We start from the raw sequence: 25,273 nt of genomic DNA on the forward strand, positions 1-25,273 counted from the left end.
AGAAACTGCCCCCTCGACCTTAGGGACTGTCTGCCATAAGTCCTTTCTGGGGTCGACCATAGGAAATAATTTCTTAAATATAGGGGGGGGGGGGACAAAAGGTATGCCGGGCTTTTCCCACTCCTTATTCACTATGTCCGCCACCCTCTTGGGTATAGGAAAAGCGTCGGGGTGCACTGGAACCTCTAGGAACTTGTCCATCTTGCATAATTTCTCTGGAATGACCAAGTTGTCACAATCATCCAGAGTAGATAACACCTCCTTAAGCAGTGCGCGGAGATGTTCTAATTTAAATTTAAATGTCACAACATCAGGTTCAGCTTGTTGAGAAATTTTTCCTGAATCTGAAATTTCCCCATCTGACAAAACCTCCCTCATGGCCACTTCAGATAGGTGTGAGGGTATGACAGAACAATTATCATCAGCGCCCTCCTGCTCTTCAGTGTTTAAAACAGAGCAATCTCGCTTTCTCTGATATGTAGGCATTTTGGATAAAATATTTGCTATGGAGTTATCCATTACAGCCGTCAATTGAATTTAAACATCAAAAAACTCTTAACCATCTCCGTGGAGATGTTGCCTGTGCAACGGCAAAGAGAATGACTGGGGTGGGCGGAGCCTAGGAGGGACTATATGGCCAGCTTTGCTGGGACTCTTTGCCATTTCCTGTTGGGGAAGAGATATTCCCACAAGTAAGGATGACGCCGTGGACCGGACACACCAATGTTGGAGAAAGATTATGCAAATTTTAATAATGGTAGTAAATAGTCTTTTTTTTTTTTTAAAGTGCTACCTCTACCTTAATTTAACCGTTAAAGCTTCCCTTGGAGCCTATATTCAGAATCCAGAAACGAGAGGGGTGGAGAGAGGAGAGGAAAAAGAAAGAGAGGAGTGATGTTTCCCATGCCAAGGGGTTTCCTCAAAAGGGATAAGAATCAGTGATTCCCTGTTCCAGAGGCATTTTCCACATTTAGGTTATGGGTAAATTGCTCCCAGTAAAATCTCACATCATGAAAACAAAACTAAGTTTTTGCCTCCTAAAGAAACTGTACTCTACTAAAGAGAGCAGTTCCGTTGCCTTGTCATTCCAGTGTTGCATGGATGGGATATGCTGAAACTTCCAATGTTTGACTATGAGGGACTTGGCGCTATTAAAAAAGATCTGAGCAAGGGTGAGTCTAATTGTGAAGGGGTGTCTTATGCCAAGATTTATAAGAATTGTGACTGGGATTAGTGTGAAACTATGTCTCAGGAGGGACTGAATTGCTGATTCAATTTTGTTCCAAAAAGGGTGCAATAGGGGACAATCCCACCATATATGTAGCATGTTGCCAATCGCTCCACATCCTCTCCAGCATGTGCCCTTCGCATTTGGGTAAAGTTTCTAAGGTAGGAGGGGGTCAAGTACCATATTAAGGGTATGTTGAAGTTTAATTCTACCTCACTGAGATGAGGTAGATGACTTCTTAATGTTCACAAAAGATCGGCTGTTCCATTTGTGTAAGAGTTTGCGGGACAGAGTATAACAAATATGTTTATCATCTACAAAAGCAGATGAACTGGAAGAAAACTGCAAAGAATACAATATTAAACAACTTTCTAATTTTTGATATATTTTGAGATAAAGATGGCCACAACAGGACTATCTTTGTTCACATATTAACTCCAGCCACAGAAGCCTGCCAAGAAGAAGAACCCCACTTGAAGCAGTAAATAGAAATGCACAACATCCTGTAAGCAGAACTGACCCTTAACAGGAGATGAGACCATGCTAGTTCCGTCCATCCTGTCATAAACAGACCTAATAATGAAGAGGTTAGTATGGGAAACCAACTTTAACGTGGCAAAGGAGAGAATAGTCAGTTCTGTCAATCTCACCAATATATTTTGGAGATAGCAAAGCATAATTATATGTTTGTGGTTCAGTCATTAGGAATTAACTTACCTTTCCCAGTATTTATGGTTAAGATCTGATAAATCATCTAATTTAGCTATTTCCTTAAGGTACTGTGCAAGCTTCAAAAGTTCTTTATCTTTATCCCGGTTTAAATGAGCCTTCATGAAAGGCCTGATCTGTAAATGAAAAACATTTTTTTAAAAAAAAACAACAACAAAAAACAATATATACAACTGAACATTAAGTGTGACATTAAACAGATTACATTTATAAGCATAGCATTGAGGTTATTCACTGTCTAATTTAATCATGGATGGCGCCATGTTGAAATCAAGCTTTCACTGCATTCCGGTGCTGACATGTTTGCACAAACTAGGGATGTGTATTCGGCAGTTTCGTTAGATGTCAAATGTGATGGCGATTTGAATTGTTGTAACGTCACTTAGTGCATGGGTAGCTTATTCTGACAAAACACCGGCTCTGAAAAGAGACTAATACTGTGTGCAGCAGCCACCACCTTCTGCATTTGTCAGCTAACAAAACTGACAAATGCACATCCCTAGCATCAACTCTCCTTTAGATAACTGCAGTGAAACTTAACTTACAAAATGGTGGCACTCATAATTAGAGGAGGTGGATGAAATGTATTTAGTGTTTAATGCCCCTTTAATAAAACACTGCACAATATATATATATATATATATATATAAAAATAAATAAATAAAACGTAATTTATGTAAGAACTTACCTGATAAATTCATTTCTTTCATAGTGGCAAGAGTCCATAAGCTAGTGACGTATGGGATATACATTCCTACCAGGAGGGGGCAAAGTTTCCCAAACCTTAAAATGCCTATAAATACACCTCCCACCTCACTCATACCTTAGTTTAACGTGTAGCCAAGAAGTGAGGTGTAAAAGAAGGAGTAAAAAGCATACAAAAAGAGGAACTGAAAAAAAAAAAAGTGCTTTATACAAAAAATCATAACCACAAAAAATTGGGTGGGTCTATTGGACTCTTACCAATATGAAAGAAATGAATTTATCAGGTAAGTTCTTAAATAAATTATGTTTTCTTTCATGTAAGTAGCAAGAGTCCATGAGCTAGTGACGTATGGGATACAATACCCAAGATGTGGAAATCCACGAGTCACTACAGAGGGAGGGACAAAATAACAGCTAAATCCCCATAGAAATTAAATAAAAAATAATAATTAAGTTTTCTTTAAACAATTTAAAAAAAACTCAAATCAAAAGGCACTAGAATCAAACTGAGACAACTGCCTGAATATTCAAAAGTTTCAACCAAGATGCCAGAGAAAAGGCAGAGGCTTTCTGACCTTTCCGGGGGCCAGAAAAAAAATAACAAATAGACTAGAAGCCTTTCTGAAATCTTTAGTAGCCTCAACATAATATTTCAAAGTTCTTACCACATCCAATAATGTAAAGACCTTTCAAGAGTACTCTTAGGATTAGGACACAAGGAAGGAACAACAATTTCCCTATTGATGACGCTAGAATTCACAACTTAAGGGAAAAATTTAAATGAAGTCAACAAAACGGCTTTATCTTTTTTTTTTTTTTTAATAATTTTTTATTAAGGTTCACCAAACAGTACATACAATACAAAGTACAAGGTAAAACATATAAACATAAGGTCAAATTTGATACTAGTAGTGATGTTCAATACCTCATCTTATCACAGAATGCAGATGTAAGTACATCATAATAAAGCCTTCTTTTTAATAACTAGAGCCACTTTTGGACCCTTCCAAAATTTAGAACCTATAGAAGGCAAATGGTAAACAGGGGACCACTTTTGGATCCCATCTGAGGGTAGAACCTTATTTTATTATTTTATTAATAGTATTAAAGGTCACGTCTGGACCTTCAATTGCACAGCACAGATACAGGTATCTAAACTATAAAAGAGGCTAATAACATAATGCACAAAGTAATACAGGGTTGGGTATCCCTAGAAGACAATGCTGAGAATCATCCATAGTATGGCTTGTATAATCTAATAGTTATGAAGGATTAGCATATAGTATGACTTGATTGCACATAATAAAAATAAAAATAAAAAAAATGCCTAAAACCAGGGCCCCCATTAGTAGTAATATAATACTTATATTAAGACAGTGCTGCCTAAAAATAAACAAACAAGAAAGCTAAGCAATAGAGTGGGCAGCATAGTCTGCTTACCAATAGGCGATGGGTTCACTAGATTAATGTGGGTTCATAAGGAGTGACTGTGAGGCACATAAGTTCTATAAAGATTATTACTAAACCCTCGCAAGCACCATAAAGGTATGGTGATATTGACAAGTGATGATGAAACAATTATGGGACACCTTAGGTCCTTACTATAGAAGCTGGTAGGTATCTGCTGGGAAATTAGCTTACCGCTATTGCAATTGTCTCTACACAAACTCTATAATCTAGTAAATAAGAAGGAGACCTATAACATATACATAGACACTGTGTGAATATTATTTCTAGGTAATGATGAGTTCTATGCTACCTAGGAAATTTTAATGCAGCAGTTCCCTATTGCAAGAGGCACATATTAACTTTTAAGTTATCTAGGAAGTGATAAATACAGCTGTAGTACACTAATATTATATGGCTATGGGCACTTAACTAAAAAAAAAAAAAAAAAAACCTCTCCAGGCAGATGGCTCCCTCACAACTGTCTTGCTACTCCCATTCCTGAAATCCTGTTGCAGCCATATGTATGGGAATCAGTTATAAGCCCCTAAGCAATAGCATATGTAAAGTTTTGTAAACAGTGGTACAATCAAGATGGATATTGAACTTAGAGCCCAGCAAGTATAAAAAGCATTCTCTTATAAATATACAAGTGATATTACCAGAACACATAAGATACCCCTAAACACACTACGCAACTTAGGTCCGGTATGTTTAACAAGTCATTTCTTATGACGATCTATGTAATAACAAACTTTAGTGTGGAGGCAAGATTTCCAACGTGGGCTAGGAGGGTATATGAAACATTAAGGAGTACTGTGTGTCCACCAGGCTGTGGGGATAAACAGGGGATGTGGAATACTATACAGCCATATGTCCCTTGAGATGCTGAATCAGATCCAGGAATCGTCTTTTGGGCCTTAATAACATATCACAATATTTATATGGGAAAAGGAATGATGCTGACACCTGCACATTCTACACGCAGCTCTATGAAAACAGTTCTGTTATATGTCAAGTCCATCTCAGTGCTTCCAGTAAAGTAAGACACTATTATGTGAAATATACGTGCAGGATGTCCTGATGGCCATTTATTATGTGGACAGTAGGTCTAAAGTCCACCTCAGCTTCTCTTGCTGCTCTAGCCCACAACTTGTCTAATGTATGAGCTGGCAATAAACGGGCCCGGGAATACACAGAATTCAGCAGTGGGGCTAGAGATAACTTCAACTTTGACACGGGCCAGCCGAGTCCCCCTCTCATTCCATCCGATCTCCATTCCACCGTGCACACCCGGCGAGACTTCAGCCCCCTCCACTAGACCCAGCTGGAAACAGGAAGATGCGGACAAGCTCCGCCATCGCAGGAAATAATCTTTGCATCGAGAGGTCTCCTCTCTCCGATCCATGGCCTCCGCCTCTAAGTGCCCTGCAACTGCCTCCATGTGGATCTCGTCGTGAGCGCTAGCGAATTTAGAGTCCCCGTCCGGAGGGCCGGCCGCCTCCTCCAGAGCCGGGACCGGAAGGTCAGGTGAGGATCCTACGCAGGTCATCAGCTGTGGGCACAGCATAACTCCCCCTGCAGTGAGCTGGGCTATATTAGATTGCGGGTGTAATCCTTGGTTGATCTCAGCGTGTACTTGCTCCATGTGGGGCGCAAGGCGGTCTAGTCTGTAGCACATCTTGTACTCAAAATCCAAGAACAGGTCTCTAATGGCAACAGCAGTATCTCCCATTTTACAAATCTGAATACAGGTTAGATTGAAGTTGGACAGAGGATGTCTATATGCTCTGTTAACCCGGTTTCCCGGGGGGGTGCTGAGCTCTCCGTGGAGGCCACCAGTGAGTCTCAGCGGCCCAGTTTAGGAAGTCCTGTAGCTTTACAAACAAAATTATTTATAGAGTTCCAATCAGCAAAGTGTCCCCTATGTTTTAATATGTAAACTCCTGCTGGATGGCTTTTTGAAGTCCAGATTACAGGTGGATTGCAATACTGGGTTACAGAGCTCCTAATTTAGCGGCCATCTTGGACCATAGCCCGGACACGCCCTCAAACGGCTTTATCTTGATGGAAAATCAGATAAGGAGACTCACAAGAAAGAGCAGACAATTCAGAATCTCTTCTAGCAGAAGAGATAGCCAAAATAAATAATACTTTCAAAGAAAGTAATTTAATATCCAGAGAATGCATAGACTCAAAAGGAGGAGCCTGTAAAATCTTCAAAACCAAATTGAGACTCCAAGGAGAAGAAACAGATTTAATAACAGGTTTGATACGAATCAAAGCCTGAACAAAACAATGAATATCAGGAAGTTTAGCAATCTTTCTTTGAAATAAGACAGAAAGAGCACATTTGTCCAAACCAGGTGATAAATAGGTTTTCCAAACCAGATGATAAATTTTCCTTGAAACAGACTTACAAACCTGTATCATAGTGCTAATCACCGAGTCAGAGAAACCTCTATGACTAAGCACTAAGCGTTCAATTTCCATGCCTTCAAATGTAGAGATTTGAGATCTTGAAGGAAAAACAGCCCTTGAGACAGAAGGTCTGGCCTTAAAGGATGTAAATAAGGCTGGCAACTGGACATCCAAACAAGATCCGCATACCAAAACCTGTGAGGCCCTGCTGGTGCTATCAGAAACACATAAGCTTGTTCTATTATGATCTTGGAGATCACCCTTGGAAGAAGAACTAGAGGCAGAAAATTATAAGCAAGTTGGTAAAACCAAGGAACTGCTAAGGCATCCACTATCTCCGACTGAGGATCCCTGGACCTGGAAAGGTATCTGGGAAGCTTCTTGTTTAGACGAGAGGCCATCAGATCTATTTCTGGAAGACACAACATCTGTACAAGATGAAAAAACACCTTTGGATGGAGAGACCACTCCCCCGGATGTAAAGTCTGATGGCTGAGATAATCCTATTCCCAATTGTCTACACCTGGGATATGAATCACAGAAATTTGACAAGAGTTGGATTCCGCCCAAGAAAGTATCTGAGATACTTCCTTTATTGCTGAAGGACTGCGAGTCCATCCTTGATGACATATGCCACTGTTGTGATATTGTCTGTTTGAACATGAATGTAAAGTTCTCTCTTCAACAGAGGCCACGCCTCAAGAGCTCTGAAAATAGCACGGAGTTTTAAAATATTTATTGGTAACCTTGCCTTTTGATGATTCCGAACCCCTTGTGCTGTCAGAGACCCCCAGACAGCTCCCCAACCTGTAAGACTTGCATCTGCTGTGATCACAGTCCAGGTAGGACGAACAAATGAGGCCTCTTGAACAATAAGGTGATGGTCTAACGACCAAGTGAGAGAGTTGAGTATTGGGATTTAAGTGTATCAGTTGTGATATCTGAGTATAATCCCTGCACCATTGGTGCAACATGCAAAGCTGTAGAGACCTCATATGAAAACGAGCAAAGGGGATCGTGTCCGATGCTGCAGTCATGAGACCTAAAACTTCCATGCACATAGCCACTGAAGGGAATGATTGAGACTGAAGATTTAGACAAGCTAAAACTAACTTCATTCGTCTCTTGTCTGTCAGAGAAAGAGTCATGCACACTGAATCTATCTGGAAACCTAAAAAGGTGACCCTTGTCTGAGGAATCAAGAAACTCTTTAGTAAATTGATGCACCAACCATGTTTTTGAAGAAACCACACTAATTTTTTTGTGCGAGATTCTGATAAATGAAAAGATTGAGCTGGTACCAAGATATCGTCCAAATAAGGAAACACCGCAATACCCTGCTCTCTGATTACGGATAGAATGGCACGAGAACCTTTGAAAAGATTCTTGGAGCTGTTGCTAGGCCAAACGGAAGAGAGAACAAATTGGTAATGCTTGTCTAGAAAAGAGAATCTCAGAAAACGATAGTGGTCTGGATGAATTGGAATGTGAAGATAAGCGTCCTGTAAATCTATTGTGGACATTAAATGACCTTGCTTATCAAAAGGCAGAATATTCCTTATAGTCACAATCTTGAAATTTGGGACTCTTACAAAACAATTTAAAAATTTCAGATCCAGAATTGGTCTGAACGAATCTTCTTTCTTTGGGACAATGAATAGATATGAATAAAAACCCAAGCCCCTTTCCTGCAGAGGAACGGGAACAATTACCCCTGAAAGCTCTAGGTCTAAAACACATTTCCAAAAAGCCTGAGCCATGAGAAAGAAAGAATCTTCCCATGAGAGGTCTTATTCTGAAACCTATTCGATACCCCTGAGAAACAATATTCTGAATATATCGATTTTGAACAGAAACTGTCCAAATGTGTTGAAATAATTTCAATCTGACCCCACCAGTTGAACTGGTTTGAGGGTCGCACCTTCATGCAGTCTTAGTGGCTGGATTTGTGTTTTTTATAAGGCTTTGATTTTTTCCAATTCGGAGATGGTCTCCAATTAGAGCCAGAGGCCTTAGAGGAAGGAGAGGTCTTTTGTTGTTTATTCTGACAAAAAGAACGAAAACGATTGGGAGCCTTAAATTTACCCTTAGATTTCTTATCTTGGGGCAGAAAAACTCCCTTTCCCCCGGGTGATAGTGGAGATAATAGAATCCAATTGAGAACCAAATAAATTACTACCCTGAAATGTTAAATATAGTAATCTAGATTTAGACACCATATCAGCATTCCAAGATTTAAGCCATAGAGCTCTTCTAGTAAAAATAGCTAAAAGACAGATTTAATATTAATCTAATGGCATCAAATATAGCATCACAAATGAAATGCTTAGCATGTTGAAGTAAAAGAACAATGCTAGACAATTCAGGATCTGTTAACTGTTGAGCTAAACTGTCCAACCAAAAAGTTGAAGCAGCAGCAACATCAGCCATAGAAATGGCAGGTCTAAGAATATAGCCAGTATGTAAATATACTTTTCTAAGATAGGATTCAATCATCCTATCTAAAGGATCTTTAAAGGAAGTATTATCTTCCATAGGAATAGTAGTACGTTTGGCAAGAGTAGAAAAAGCCCCTTCAAACTTAGGGACTTTTCCCCAAAACTCTAAACTAGCCACAGGTAAAGGATAAAGCTTTTTAAACCTAGAAGAAGGGTTAAAAGAAGCACCAAGTTTAGACCATTCCTTAGTAAACATATGAGAGATAGGATATGAAATAGGAAAAACTGCAGGAGTAACCTCAGAAGTTTTAAAAACAGAATTCAAACGTTTGCTATTCTTGTTATTAAGAGGACTAGATTCCTCAATACCCAAAGTAAACAATACTTCCTTTAATAAAGAATTAATATATTCAATCTTAAAAAGAAAGGTTGATTTATCAAATTCAATATCTGAAGTAGGATCCTCTGAGCCAGAGAAATCCTCATCAGAAGATACTTCAGCATGCTGTCAATCAATACAAACCATCAGATTTATGAGAAGTTAGGAGAGACCTTTTACGTTTATTTGAAGGTGGAATAGCAGTCATAGCCTTCTCTATGGCTGCAGCAATATATTTTTTCACATCTACAGGAATATCATGTACATTAGACTGTGAAGGTTTAACAGTAGATGTATTTGTACTTATAGAAACAATGAGCATGTAATAATTTCTCATAAGTGCCACATATTTAAACTGAAGAAGTAAGATCAGCTAATTTACAACATACACACTTAGCTTTGGTAGAATTGTGTTCAGGCAGCTTAGTTCCTACAGTAACATCAGAGGCAGGATCAGTTTGAGACATCTTGCAAAATGTAATAAAAAAAAAAAAAAACATTTAAACAAAATATCCAATTTCCTCAAAATAGCAGTTTTAGGAATGGAAAAAAATGCTTATGATAACATTTTTATAAAAAAGTAAAATCAAAAGCAAGCAACCTAGCCCTCTATGAATCAAATGAGCAGAGAGCAAAAGAGGGAGAGACTTAATATAACAAATTTTGGCACCAAGAATGAAACACATGAAATGACGCGACTTGCGTCATATATATATATATATATATATATATATATATATATATATATATAAATACACATATACACACACACACATATACAGGTATCCCTCAGTTTACGCCGGGGTTAGGTTCCAGAAGGAATGGTTGTATATCTAAACCATTGTATATTGAAACCCAGTTTATAATGTAAGTCAATGGGAAGTGAGGGAGATAGGTTCCAGGCCCCTCTCAAATGTTCATAAGTAACACCTAATACATTATTTTTAAAGCTTTGAAATGAAGACTTTAAATGCTAAACAGCATTATAAACCTAATAAAATAATCACACAACACAAAATATATAATTAAACTAAATGAACAAAAACATTTGCTAAACAGCATTATAAACCTAATAAAATAATCACACAACACAGACTTCACTTGCATTTTTCTGCAAACAGTTCTTTCTATGTATTCCAATCTGGACTGATTTATAGACAGGAAGATCTTGTTCCTTTGAAATCTGCTCGATAGCTCAGGTCTGGTTAAACTGATTAATTTCAGCTTGCTTGGCTTTGCTGCAACACATGCGCATAGCTCCACCTACTGGCTATTTTAATAAATGTACTGCTTCTCAATGATTTTCAATAGCAGTCACAAGACTGGAAAAAAAGGTTGTTATTCTGAAACGGTGTAAATTGAACCGTTGTAAAACGAGGGCCACCTGTATTTCTATGCATTCCAATCTGGACTGATTTATATACAGGAAGATCTTGTTCCTATGAAAGCTGATCGATAGCTCAGGTCTAGTTATACTGATTCATTTTAGCTTGCTTGGCTTGAATATCTTTGCTGCAAAACAAGCGGACAGCTCCACCTACTGGCTATTTTAATCAATGCACTGCTTCTCAATGCTTTTCAATAGCAGTCACATGACTGAAAAAAACCCATAATTTATGCTTACCTGATAAATGTATTTCTCTTGTGGTGTATCCAGTCCACGGATCATCCATTACTTGTGGGATATTCTCATTCCCAACAGGAAGTTGCAAGAGGACACCCACAGCAGAGCTGTTATATAGCTCCTCCCCTAACTGCCATATCCAGTCATTCGGCCGAAAACAAGCCGAGAAAGGAGAAACCATAGGGGTGCAGTGGTGACTGTAGTTTAAATTTAAAAATTACTTGCCTTAAAATGACAGGGCGGGCCGTGGACTGGATACACCACAAGAGAAAACAGAATTTATGCTTACCTGATAAATTACTTTCTCTTACGGTGTATCCAGTCCACGGATTCATCCTTACTTGTGGGATATTCTCATTCCCTACAGGAAGTGGCAAAGAGAGCACACAGCAGAGCTGTCCATATAGCTCCCCCTCAGGCTCCGCCCCCCCAGTCATTCGACCGACGGTTAGGAGAAAAAGGAGAAACCATAGGGTGCAGTGGTGACTGTAGTTTTACAAAGATAAATTTGAACCTGACTTAATTGCCAGGGCGGGCCGTGGACTGGATACACCGTAAGAGAAAGTAATTTATCAGGTAAGCATAAATTCTGTTTTCTCTTACTTGGTGTATCCAGTCCACGGATTCATCCTTACTTGTGGGATACCAATACCAAAGCTTTAGGACACGGATGAAGGGAGGGAACAAGACAGGTACCTTAAACGGAAGGCACCACTGCTTGCAAAACCTTTCTCCCAAAAATAGCCTCCAAAGAAGCAAAAGTATCGAATTTGTAAAATTTGGCAAAAGTATGCAGTGAAGACCAAGTCGCTGCCTTACAAATCTGTTCAACAGAAGTCTTATTTTTGAAAGCCCATGTGGAAGCCACTGCTCTGGTAGAATGAGCAGTAATTCTTTCAGAAGGCTGCTGGCCAGTAGTCTCATAGGCCAAACGGATGATGCTTTTCAGCCAAAAGGAAAGAGAGGTAGCAGTCGCTTTCTGACCTCTCCTCTTACCAGAATAGAGAACAAACAAGGAAGATGTTTGTCTGAAATCCTTAGTTGCTTGTAAATAGAACTTTAAAGCACGAACTACATCAAGATTGTGTAATAGACGTTCCTTCTTCGAAGATGGATTAGGACACAGAGAAGGAACAACTATTTCCTGGTTAATATTCTTGTTAGAAACAACTTTAGGAAGAAAACCAGGCTTGGTACGCAAAACTACCTTATCTGTGTGGAACACCAGGTAAGGTGAATCACACTGTAAGGCAGATAATTCTGAAACTCTTCGAGCAAACTTTCCAAGATAACAACTTAATGTCTATGGAATGTAAAGGTTCAAACGGAACCCCTTGAAGAACTGAAAGAACTAGATTCAAACTCCATGGCGGAGCCACAGGTTTATAGACAGGCTCGATTCTGACTAAAGCCTGAGCAAACGCTTGAAAGTCTGGTACCTCTGCCAGACGCTTGTGTAACAGGATAAACAAAGCAGATATTTGTCCTTTTAAGGAACTAGCTGACAATCCTTTCTCCAGTCCTTCTTGGAGAAAGGAAAATATCCTGGGAATCCTAATCTTACTCCATGAGTAACCCTTGGATTCACACCAACAAAGATATTTCCGCCATATCTGATGGTAGATTTTCCTGGTGACAGGCTTTCTAGCCTGAATGAGAGTATCTATAACTGACTCAGAGAACCCACGCTTTGATAGAATTAAGTGTTCAATCTCCAAGCAGTCAGACGTAGAGAAACTAAATTTGGATGCTTGAACGGACCCTGTATTGGCAGTGTCCATGGTGGGACAGATGACATGTCCACTAGGTCTGCATACCAAGTCCTGCGTGGCCACGCAGGCGCTATCAGAATCACCAAAGCCTTCTCCTGCTTGATTCTGGCAACCAGACGCGGGAGGAGAGGAAACAGTGGAAAAACATAAGCCAGATTGAAGGACCAAGGCGCTGCTAGAGCATCTATCAATACCGCCTTGGGATCCCGGGACCTGGACCCGTAGAGAGGAAGTTTGGTGTTCTGACGGGACGCCATCAGATCCAACTCTGGGGTGCCCCATAGCTGAGTCAGCTGGGCAAATACCTCCAGGTGGAGTTCCCACTCCCCCGGGTGAAAAGTCTGACGACTTAGAAAATCCGCCTCCCAGTTGTCTACTCCTGGGATGTGAATTGCTGAGAGATGGCAGGGGTGATCCTTAGCCCACCTGATTATTTTGGTTACTTCCGTCATCGCTAGGGAACTCTTTGTTCCCCCCTGATGATTGACGTAAGCTACAGTCGTGATGTTGTCCGACTGAAATCTGATGAATTTGGCCGCCGCTAGTTGAGGCCTTGCCTGAAGAGCGTTGAATATCGCCCTCAGTTCAAGAATGTTTATCGGGAGAAGAGTTTCTTACCGAGACCATAAGCCTTGAGCTTTCAGGGAGTTCCAGACCCCACCCCAGCCTAACAGACTGGCGTCGGTCGTTACGATGATCCACTCTGGCCTGCGGAAACATATTCCTTGAGACAGGTGATCCTGAGACAACCACCAGAGAAGAGAATCTCTGGTCTCCTGGTCCAACTGAATTTGAGGAGACAAATCTGCATAATCCCCATTCCACTGTTTGAGCATGCATAGTTGCAGTGGTCTGAGGTGTATCCGAGCAAAAGGGACTATGTCCATTGCCGCAACCATTAGTCCGATTGTCTCCATGCACTGAGCCACAGATGGCCGAGGAATGGAATAAAGAGCTCGGCAAGTAGTTAAGAGTTTTAGCTTTCTGACCTCCGTCAGAAATATTTTCATTTCTACCAAGTCTATCACGGTTCCTAGGAATGGAACTCTTGTGAGGGGGGAGAGAGAACTCTTTTTGATGTTCACCTTCCACCCGTGAGACCTCAGAAAGGCCAATACAATCTCCGTGTGAGACTTGGTTCTTTGGAAAGTTGACGCCTGAATTAAGATGTCGTCTAGGTAAGGCGCCACTGCTATGCCCCGTGGTCTTAGAACCTCCAGGAGGGACCCTAGCACCTTTGTGAAAATTCTGGGAGCAGTGGCCAACCCAAAAAGAAGAGCCACAAACTGAAAATGCTTGTCCAGAAAGGCGAACCTGAGAAACTGGTGATGATCTTTGTGGATAGGAATGTGCAGATACGCATCCTTTAGATCCACGGTAGTCATATATTGACCCTCTTGGATCATAGGTAAGATTGTCCGAATGGTCTCCATCTTGAATGATGGGACTCTGAGGAATTTGTTTAGAATTTTGAGATCCAGGATTGGTCTGAAAGTTTCTTCTTTTTTTGGGAACCACAAACAGGTTTGAGTAAAACCCCAGTCCTTGTTCTGCAATTGGAACTGGGTGGATCACTCCCATTCTATGTAGATCTTCTACACAGCGTAAAAACGCCTCTTTCTTTGTCTGATCTGTAGACAGACGAGAAATGTGGAACCTTCCCCTTGGAGGAGAGTCCTTGAATTCTAGAAGGTATCCCTGGGCTACAATCTCTAATACCCAAGGATCGTGTACATCTCTTGCCCAGGCCTGAGCGAAGAGAGAGAGTCTGCCCCCTACTAGATCTGGTCCCGGATCGGGGGCTACCCCTTCATGCTGTCTTGGTGGCAGCTGCAGGCTTTTTGGCCTGTTTACCCTTATTCTAGCCCTGGTAAGGTTTCCAGTTTGCCTTGGGCTGTGAAGCATTACCCTCTTGCTTTGCAGCCGGAGAGGATGAAGCGGGGCCGTTCCTGAAATTGCGAAAGGAATGAAAATTAGCTTTGTTCTTTGTTTTAAAGGCTTTGTCCTGAGGGAGAGCATGGCCTTTTCCCCCGGTGATATCTGAAATAATCTCTTTCAATTCAGGCCCGAATAGGGTCTTCCCTTTGAAAGGAATGTTCAAAAGCTTGGATTTAGACGACACATCGGCCGACCAGGACTTTAGCCATAGCGCCCTGCGCGCCAAAATGGCGAAACCTGAATTTTTCGCCGCTAACTTAGCTATTTGGAAAGCGGCGTCAGTGATAAAAGAATTAGCTAGCTTTAGAGCCTTAATTCTATCCATAATTTCCTCATATGAGGTCTCCGTCTGGAGCGAGTCTTCCAGCGCCTCAAACCAGAAAGCAGCTGCAGTAGTTACAGGAATAATGCAGGCAATAGGTTGGAGAAGAAAACCTTGCTGAACAAAAATTTTCTTAAGTAAACCCTCTAATTTTTTATCCATAGGGTCTTTAAAAGCACAACTGTCTTCAATTGGTATGGTTGTGTGTTTAGCTAGTGTAGAAACAGCCCCCTCCACCTTAGGGACCATCTGCCACGAGTCCCGCATGGGGTCAGATATGGGGAACATTTTCTTAAAAACAGAAGGGGGGACAAAAGGGACACCTGGCCTATCCCACTCCCTAGTAACGATATCCGCAATCCTCTTAGGGACCGGAAACGCATCCGTGTAAACAGGGACCTTTAGGTACTTGTCCATTTTACACAATTTCTCTGGGATCACCAAAGGTTCACAGTCATCCAGAGTAGCTAATACCTCCCTAAGTAAAACACGGAGGTGTTCTAGTTTAAATTTAAAAGCCAATGTATCTGAATCTGTCTGGGGAGGAACCCTTTCTGAATCAGAGACTTCTCCCTCAGACATCAAATCCCTCGCTCCCACTTCAGAGCGTTGTGAGGGTATATCGGATACGGCTACCAAAGCGTCAGAATGCTCATAATCTGTTCTTAAAACTGAGCTATCACGCTTTGCAGGTAACACAGGCAGTTTAGATAAGAAGGCTGTAAGAGAATTATCCATGACTGTCGCTAAGTCTTGTAATGTAAAAGGGTTAGACGCACTAGAGGTACTAGGCGTTGCTTGCGCGGGCGTAACTGGTTGTGACACTTGGGGAGAGGCAGACGGGCTACCCTCGTTACCTTCAGTCTGAGAATCATCTTGGGCCACATTCTTAAGTGCAACAATATGATCTTTAAAGTGTATAGACATATCAGTACAAGTGGGACACATTCTGAGAGGGGGTTCCACCATGGCTTCTAAACACATTGAACAAGGATTTTCCTTAGTGTCAGACATGTTTAACAGACTAGTAGAGTACACATACAGGCTTGGAATCACTTTAATCAAATAAAAAACACAATTTGAAAAAAACGTTACTGTGCCTTTAAGAGATAAAAAGAGCACACAATTTTACAAAACGGTGAAAATTGCAGTATGTAGTTAAAGCCATAATAAGATTGCACCCCAAGTTTCAAAGTGATTAACCCCTTAATGCCCAAACCGGAGCAGCCTAAAGCCAACACCTGGTTAAATCACTACAGCACCTTGCCACAGCCTTGCTGTGGCCCTACCTTCCCTTAGGGATCAGATTTGGGGGAATATAGCTTCTTTTAGGCCCTCAAACATCAGCAGGACCCTCCATGTGAAACAGCATGAACTTCTCTGCAATTCTAACTGTGCATCTGAGGCAATTAGGCCCCTCCCACTCTACTCCGGAGCTGTGAGGCCTAGTAAATCACTCCTAAGTGACTAAAAAACAGCCATGTGGTAATAACCCCAAAAAAAAAACCCCAAAAGGCTTTCAAAGTGTCTTGCAAAACGATTTTTCCTTAGCCAATCGATTGCCCTGAATAAGTGTCAACCAGTATATTATATTAGCCCTATTATGTAAGCATTCAATTCCTTACTAAGTCTGTGAACATAGCTTACCCTCCCCTCATGGGGATATTATCAGTCTCTTCTGACTGTGCTTAGAGCCAGCAAAGAGAATGACTGGGGGGTGGAGCTAGAGGGGGAGCTATATGGACAGCTTTGCTGTGTGCTCTCTTTGCTACTTCCTGTAGGGAATGAGAATATCCCACAAGTAAAGGATGAATCCGTGGACTGGATACACCTTGCAAGAAAAATATTAATTTTAATGCAGAAAATATTTTCTTTCTTAACTGCTCCGGTCTTGGGGCATTGCCACAGAGAAAAATTTTGAATATTATTATCTTACTGGTTAAACAACTTATATTAAAAATTTGGAAAGCCAAAAAGATGCCTGGCTTTTCAGGTTTTATTAAAGGAATCCAGATGCAAATAACCTTTGAATCTTTCCACCTTAGAGAGGCAAAAGAAAAAGAAATCAGAAGGTTTCTATTATGATGGTTACCTATAATCAAGACATATTCTGAAGATGTACAAAAGACCATATTACATCCATTCTTAAGTTCTGAGTGTTTCTGTGATCTGGTATTATTAGGTGATTTCCCGGCAGATTGTATATCGAGTTATAGGGAGACATAATATGACAGTCAGAGTTATCCTTGTCAGGATGAGGCTGCGGCAGGCAAGATTGTACTTTAGGGGATCGATAAGGGGTCGGGGGGCGAGGTGGAGAGCTCGAGAGCGGGAGTCAAGGAGAGACAATTACTAAAGTTATTTGACAGTTTTTTTTGTTTTGATTTGTTTTGATGTGTTCTTTCGTTTGCTAATAAAATGTGCTGTCAGTGCCAAAAAGTTGGAATATTTTTTGATGTAATATTTCTATGATAAAATGGATAGAATAGATATAATTTGTTAGTATATTATGTTATTGATGTATTTTGCATAGTTTTATTTGTTTTTCTTTCTTTTATGGATGTATTTGGATTATCGCCCTGTGTGGTGTTTCCATTTTGTAACATGTCTAAACTTAACGGCACTGTTGGCACCTATAAAATAAAATATTTAAAAAAAAAAAAAAAAGTTTTGCCCAACACCTGGTTGTCTAATGGTTAGACGAAGACCTGGAAAGGCCTACAAGCAACAGTGTCTCGCACCCACTGTGAAATTTGGTGGAGGATCAGTTATGATCTAGGAGTGCTTCAGCAAGGCTGGAATCAGGCAGTGTGAAGGACACCTGAATCAAGCCATACACAAAGTTATCCTGGAAGAAAACTGAGGATTAGTTTTTCCAGCAGGACAATGATCCATGCCAATCAAGGTGTGGATGTAGGACCACCAGATCAAGACCCTCTGATGGTCAGTACAATATGCAGGCCTGAACCCGATTGAAAACCTATGGAATGTGATCAAGATGAAGATGGATGGTGACAAGCTATCAAACAAATCCAAGCTGTTTGACATTTTGTGCAAGGAGTGGCATCAAGTCACCCAACAGCTATGTGAAAGACTGGTGGAGAGCATGTCAAGGCGCATGAAACCTGTGACTGAAAATCAGAGTTATTCCACCAAATATTGATTTCTGACCTCTTGCTAAGATAAAACATTAACAAACAAGAGAGGACAAGCTGCTGTTAAGAATCACGCAATTACACTGTGACAATACTATAAATGATGTAGATACTTGCAAATAGGAAGTCCCGTAATAAGTGGAGCTATGAATGCAACAGTGTTAATGGAAAGAGAACCATGAGTAAAAACATTAAGCAGTCATGCACCATCCGGTAGTGTAATGACTTACTAGGTATGTCAATATTGCTGCTGCTATTGGTAATGGCTTCCAAACATCAGTGTGACTGTATTGGCAACAATAAATTGACATGGAAAAGTTGTATTAACAAAGTTGTTACCTTAAAGCCTTCTGTGTGCCGCTTACTGGTTCTCATTCAAAGCCATCAATCCGACAGGTTGGGAGCCACTCCCATAGCTCCGTGGTAAAACCGCGATGAAGCAATAATGCAAAAACGAAAGCTTTACCTGTTCCGTTGACACAATCCAATTCAACCGCAAGCAAGGTGCAAGTAAAATGTATATTTTATTGGTAATCCTTGTAAAAAACAAACAGGGTACAAAACGGCACTAGGGTTCCCGAATTACAAATTGTCAGACGCGTTTCCTGCCCGTAAGCACTTCGTCAGTGACGAAGATAAAACATTAGAATTGTGTTGCTTAAAAATGAATATGAACTTGTTTTCTTTGCATTACTCAAGATCTGAAAATACTGCATCTTTTTTGTTATTTTCACCAATTGTCATTTTCTGCAAATAAATGCTTTCTCTAAATGACATTTTTTTTTTTGAGAATTTGGGAGAAATGTTGTTAGTAGTTTATATAATAAAACAAAAATGTTAATTTTACTCAAACACATAGCTATAAATAGTAAAGCCAGAGAAATTGATAATTTTGCAGTGGTCTCTTATTTTTTCCAGAGCTGTAAACATACGTACACACACACATACATTTTAGCCCCTTTAAAAATGTTACAATGAAGATATTATGCAACAAAGTTCATATCTTATTATCTATCACTAAGTAGATACTGGCAGCTAGAACAAAAATATGATAAGAAACCCCCCCCCCCCCCCATTAAAAACAGATGGACGTCTGTCTGGTTGAATCACTCACTACCTGGTAAACATTAGACATGAATCCCATAAAATATCTTCCCCTCACAGGAACTGTCAGAACTTAAGTGTAGCATATAAGTAAGATAGAAATAAAAGGGCCTTTAACATCTGCAGATAATAAAACTCAACTTACCAAGCAGCTTTAAAAACAAGATCTTAAATGTAATCAGAATTCCAAAGCTTAGGACATAGATAAATGATATATAAATGCGAAATAAAATGCTAGGGAAAAAGTGTTGTGTCAACATGTATTAAGCTGAAAAGCTTACTGACCTTACAGCTTGTCTTAAACAGATGCATGAACCAACTATACAATAAATCATTTAGTGAGCAAAGTCATAAAATGTAGGGATGCACCGAAATGACAATTCTAGACCGAAACCGAAAAAGACTTTTTCCACCAAATGATTTAAAAATAGTTTTTTTTCTATAATTTTATTATTAAAGGGACACTGTACTCAAAAAAATAATTTTGTGATTCAGATTGAGCATGAAATTTTATGCAAATTTCGAATTTACTCCTATTATAAAATTTTCTTCATTCTCTTGGTATCTTTATTTGAAATGCAAGAATGTAAGTTTAGATGCTGGCCCATTTTTGTTGAACAACCTGGGTTGTCCTTGCCGATTGGTGGATAAATTCATCCACCAATAAAAAAGTGCTGTTCAGAGTACTGAAACCAAAAAAAAAAGCTTAGATGCCTTCTTTTTCAAAAAATGATAGCAAGAGAACGAACAAAAATTGATAATAGGAGTAAATTAGAAATTTGCTTCAAATTGCATGCTCTTTCTGAATTACAAATGAACAAATTTGGGTTCAGTGTCCCTTTAATATAAGACTTTTTATTACATACATACATATATATATATATATATATATACACATATATACATATACACACACACACATATATATATATATATATATATATATATATATATATATATATATATATATATATATATATAATATATATATATATATATATATAGTAAAGTAGAAAACAGCACTCTCTGGACTTAAATTTAAACAAATAGTTTAATAGGTAACGTTTCGGGGAATGCTCCCCTTCATCAGACCAACAACATACAAGTGAATCAAACATTTAAGCACACATAGACCCCTCCCCCTTGTGCAAAACCCGCCAAAAACTGGTTGTCATGACAACCAGACCCACAGAACATAGTATATACAAATAAAAATACAAAAAGGCAAATAATGAAGCAATCATTACATCCCAGTACCCAACAATGCATAACCTTGATACATGGGCAGATAAACATAAAGCCATAGGTAAATGTAATGTTAGTTACAAGGGGCTTTAGAATCAACAATGTGCCCACTATAGGCAGACAAAACTCTGAATTTTGCAGGAAATGGGTGGCAATATTAAATAAATGCTCCTTGGACCTAATCCTGCTAGTGGTGGAGGAAGTCAGAAGTCAGATGCAGAAAGCAAAGGAGGAGATCAGCAATCTGGAGGAGGTTAAAGTGCATATCCTAACACAAGACAAGTCAGAAAATTGGATGGAGAAAATTAATACCCAATTACGTGACTACAACAATGCCTTAATTGCCTTTAAAAATAAGAAACTGGGTTATGTGATGGAGGATTATAAAGATAAAAAAGTGTACCGCTGGACACTCGGGCCTGTTGAAAGAGCACAATACCAACCAAGAAGACAAAGGAGGTTCAGAACATATGCACACCGGCAACTGAACACTGTGGACTCCAGCTCTGGCTCAGACACTGAGTACTCGAGTGACCGGCTACAGGAGACAGAGAATCAGCACAATACACAGCCTTTTTTAGGCATTACCACCCGCTCCAGGGGAAGGGGCGAAGACCACACACACGCAGGGGCGGATTTTGGAAGAAGACCCCCTTTACTACGCAGAAGGAGGAGGATGTGACTGTCAACCTTAGCCAGCATGTACTGAATGACAATGAGAGACGAGTACTCATGAAGGGCCTCTCTTTTGTACCCACAACTAAACCTGATGACTTTACTACATATATTGATACTATGCGCTTCCAGAGACAACTAAAATTGGGTGATTTTTTCCAAGGAAAATTGATGGAGGATAATAGACACCCTTTTAAAAAAACAAGCACGTTTGAACCTCCCACGACGAATCCCAGTATTAAAACCTATACTCGCATGGTACAACAAAGATTAAGACAGGGGGAACATGGCCCCACTAGAAAACATAATTTATGCTTACCTGATAAATTCCTTTCTTCTGTAGTGTGATCAGTCCACGGGTCATCATTACTTCTGGGATATTACTCCTCCCCAACAGGAAGTGCAAGAGGATTCACCCAGCAGAGCTGCATATAGCTCCTCCCCTCTACGTCACTCCCAGTCATTCGACCAAGGACCAACGAGAAAGGAAAAGCCAAGGGTGAAGTGGTGACTGGAGTATAAATTAAAAAATATTTACCTGCCTTAAAAACAGGGCGGGCCGTGGACTGATCACACTACAGAAGAAAGGAATTTATCAGGTAAGCATAAATTATGTTTTCTTCTGTTAAGTGTGATCAGTCCACGGGTCATCATTACTTCTGGGATACCAATACCAAAGCAAAAGTACACGGATGACGGGAGGGATAGGCAGGCTCTTTATACAGAAGGAACCACTGCCTGAAGAACCTTTCTCCCAAAAATAGCCTCCGATGAAGCAAAAGTGTCAAATTTGTAAAATTTGGAAAAAGTATGAAGCGAAGACCAAGTTGCAGCCTTGCAAATCTGCTCAACAGAGGCCTCATTCTTGAAGGCCCAAGTGGAAGCCACAGCTCTAGTAGAATGAGCTGTAATTCTTTCAGGAGGCTGCTGTCCAGCAGTCTCATAAGCTAAACGAATTATGCTACGAAGCCAAAAAGAAAGAGAGGTAGCAGAAGCTTTTTGACCTCTCCTCTGCCCAGAGTAAACGACAAACAGAGAAGACGTTTGTCGAAATTCCTTAGTTGCCTGTAAGTAAAATTTTAGAGCACGGACTACATCCAGGTTGTGCAGTAGACGTTCCTTCTTCGAAGAAGGATTTGGGCACAAAGAAGGAACAACAATCTCTTGATTGATATTCCTGTTAGTAACTACCTTAGGTAAGAACCCAGGTTTAGTACGCAGAACTACCTTATCCGAATGAAAAATCAAATAAGGAGAATCACAATGTAAGGCTGATAATTCAGAGACTCTTCGAGCCGAGGAAATAGCCATTAAAAATAGAACTTTCCAAGATAACAACTTTATATCAATGGAATGAAGGGGTTCAAACGGAACGCCCTGTAAAACATTAAGAACCAGGTTTAAACTCCATGGTGGAGCAACAGTTTTAAACACAGGCTTAATCCTGGCCAAAGCCTGACAAAAAGCCTGGACGTCAGGAACTTCTGACAGACGTTTGTGTAACAGAATGGACAGAGCTGAGATCTGTCCCTTTAATGAACTAGCAGATAAACCCTTTTCTAAACCTTCTTGTAGAAAAGACAATATCCTAGGAATCCTAACCTTACTCCAAGAGTAACCTTTGGATTCACACCAATATAGGTATTTACGCCATATCTTATGGTAAATCTTTCTGGTAACAGGTTTCCTAGCCTGTATTAAGGTATCAATAACTGACTCAGAAAACCCACGTCTTGATAAAATCAAGCGTTCAATTTCCAAGCAGTCAGATTCAGAGAAGTTAGATTTTGATGTTTGAAGGGACCCTGTATCAGAAGGTCCTGTTTCAGAGGTAGAGACCAAGGTGGACAGGATGACATGTCCACCAGGTCTGCATACCAAGTCCTGCGTGGCCACGCAGGTGCTATTAGAATCACTGATGCCCTCTCTTGTTTGATTCTGGCAATCAATCGAGGAAGCATCGGGAAGGGTGGAAACACGTAAGCCATCCTGAAGTCCCAAGGTGCTGTCAGGGCATCTATTAGGACTGCTCCTGGATCCCTGGATCTGGACCCGTAACGAGGAAGCTTGGCGTTCTGTCGAGACGCCATGAGATCTATCTCTGGTTTGCCCCAACGTCGAAGTATTTGGGCAAAGACCCACTCCCCCGGATGAAAAGTCTGACGACTTAAGAAATCCGCCTCCCAGTTCTCCACTCCCGGGATGTGGATTGCTGACAGGTGGCAAGAGTGAGACTCTGCCCAGCGAATTATCTTTGATACTTCCATCATAGCTAGGGAGCTTCTTGTCCCTCCCTGATGGTTGATGTAAGCTACAGTCGTGATGTTGTCCGACTGAAACCTGATGAACCCCCGAGTTGTCAACTGGGGTCAAGCCAGGAGGGCATTGAGAACTGCTCTCAATTCCAGAATGTTTATTGGCAGGAGACTCTCCTCCTGACTCCATTGTCCCTGAGCCTTCAGAGAATTCCAGACGGCACCCCAACCTAGAAGGCTGGCGTCTGTTGTTACAATTGTCCAGTCTGGTCTGCTGAATGGCATCCCCCTGGACAGATGTGGCCGAGAAAGCCACCATAGAAGAGAATTTCTGGTCTTTTGATCCAGATTCAGAGAAGGGGATAAGTCTGAGTAATCCCCATTCCACTGACTTAGCATGCACAGTTGCAGTGGTCTGAGGTGTAAGCGTGCAAAGGGTACTATGTCCATTGCCGCTACCATTAAGCCGATTACCTCCATGCATTGAGCCACTGACGGGTGTTGAATGGAATGAAGGGTGCGGCAAGCACTTTGAAGTCTTGTTAGCCTGTCCTCTGTCAGGTAAATCTTCATTTCTACAGAATCTATAAGAGTCCCCAGGAAGGGAACTCTTGTGAGTGGAACGAGTGAACTTTTCTTTTCGTTCACCTTCCATCCATGTGACCTTAGAAATGCCAGTACTAACTCTGTATGAGACTTGGCAGTTTGAAAGCTTGAAGCTTGTATCAGAATGTCGTCTAGGTATGGAGCTACCGAGATTCCCCGCGGTCTTAGTACCGCCAGAAGAGCACCCAGAACCTTTGTGAAGATTCTTGGAGCTGTAGCCAATCCGAATGGAAGAGCCACAAACTGGTAATGCCTGTCTAGGAAGGCAAACCTTAGGTACCGGTAATGATCTTTGTGAATCGGTATGTGAAGGTAAGCATCTTTTAAATCTACAGTGGTCATGTACTGACCCTCTTGGATCATAGGTAAAATTGTCCGAATAGTCTCCATCTTGAACGATGGAACTCTTAGGAATTTGTTTAGGATCTTTAAGTCCAGGATTGGTCTGAAAGTTCCCTCTTTTTTGGGAACCACAAACAGATTTGAGTAAAACCCCTGTCCCTGTTCCGATCGTGGAACTGGATGGATTACTCCCATTAACAAGAGCTCTTGTACGCAGCGTAGAAACGCCTCTTTCTTTGTCTGGATTGTTGACAACCTTGACAGATGAAATCTCTCTCTTGGAGGAGAGTATTTGAAGTCCAGAAGGTATCCCTGAGATATTATCTCTAGCGCCCAGGGATCCTGGACATCTCTTGCCCAAGCCTGGGCGAAGAGAGAAAGTCTGCCCCCCACTAGATCCGATCCCGGATCGGGGGCCCTCAATTCATGCTGTTTTAGGGGCAGCAGCAGGTTTCCTGGTCTGCTTGCCCTTGTTCCAGGACTGGTTAGGTTTCCAGCCTTGTCTGTAGCGAGCAACAGCTCCTTCCTGTTTTGGTGCAGAGGAAGTTGATGCTGCTCCTGCTTTGAAATTACGAAAGGCACGAAAATTAGACTGTCTAGCCTTAGCTTTGGCTTTGTCCTGAGGCAGGGCATGGCCTTTACCTCCTGTAATGTCAGCGATAATCTCTTTCAACCCGGGCCCGAATAAGGTCTGCCCTTTGAAAGGTATATTAAGCAATTTAGACTTAGAAGTAACATCAGCTGACCAGGATTTTAGCCACAGCGCCCTGCGTGCCTGAATGGCGAATCCTGAATTCTTCGCCGTAAGTTTAGTAAGATGTACTACGGCCTCCGAAATGAATGAATTAGCTAGTTTAAGGACTCTAAGCCTGTCCGTAATGTCGTCCAG

The 25,273-nt window shown here is 40.8% G+C and overlaps 1 protein-coding gene across 2 annotated transcripts in view; it reads right to left on the reverse strand.

The window, feature by feature from the left end:
• The window catches only part of UBLCP1 (ubiquitin like domain containing CTD phosphatase 1), a 162,346-nt gene that overhangs the window by 15,404 nt on the left and 121,669 nt on the right, over positions 1-25,273 (reverse strand). For both annotated transcript variants that reach the window (XM_053718777.1, XM_053718776.1), the window contains one exon: positions 1,946-2,073. In XM_053718777.1, the coding sequence (XP_053574752.1) occupies positions 1,946-2,073 (128 nt within the window). The remainder of the gene's footprint in view (positions 1-1,945; positions 2,074-25,273) is intronic.

This window comes from Bombina bombina, chromosome 6 (assembly GCF_027579735.1).
Source record: "Bombina bombina isolate aBomBom1 chromosome 6, aBomBom1.pri, whole genome shotgun sequence".
Classification (NCBI taxonomy): Eukaryota; Metazoa; Chordata; class Amphibia; order Anura; family Bombinatoridae; genus Bombina; species Bombina bombina.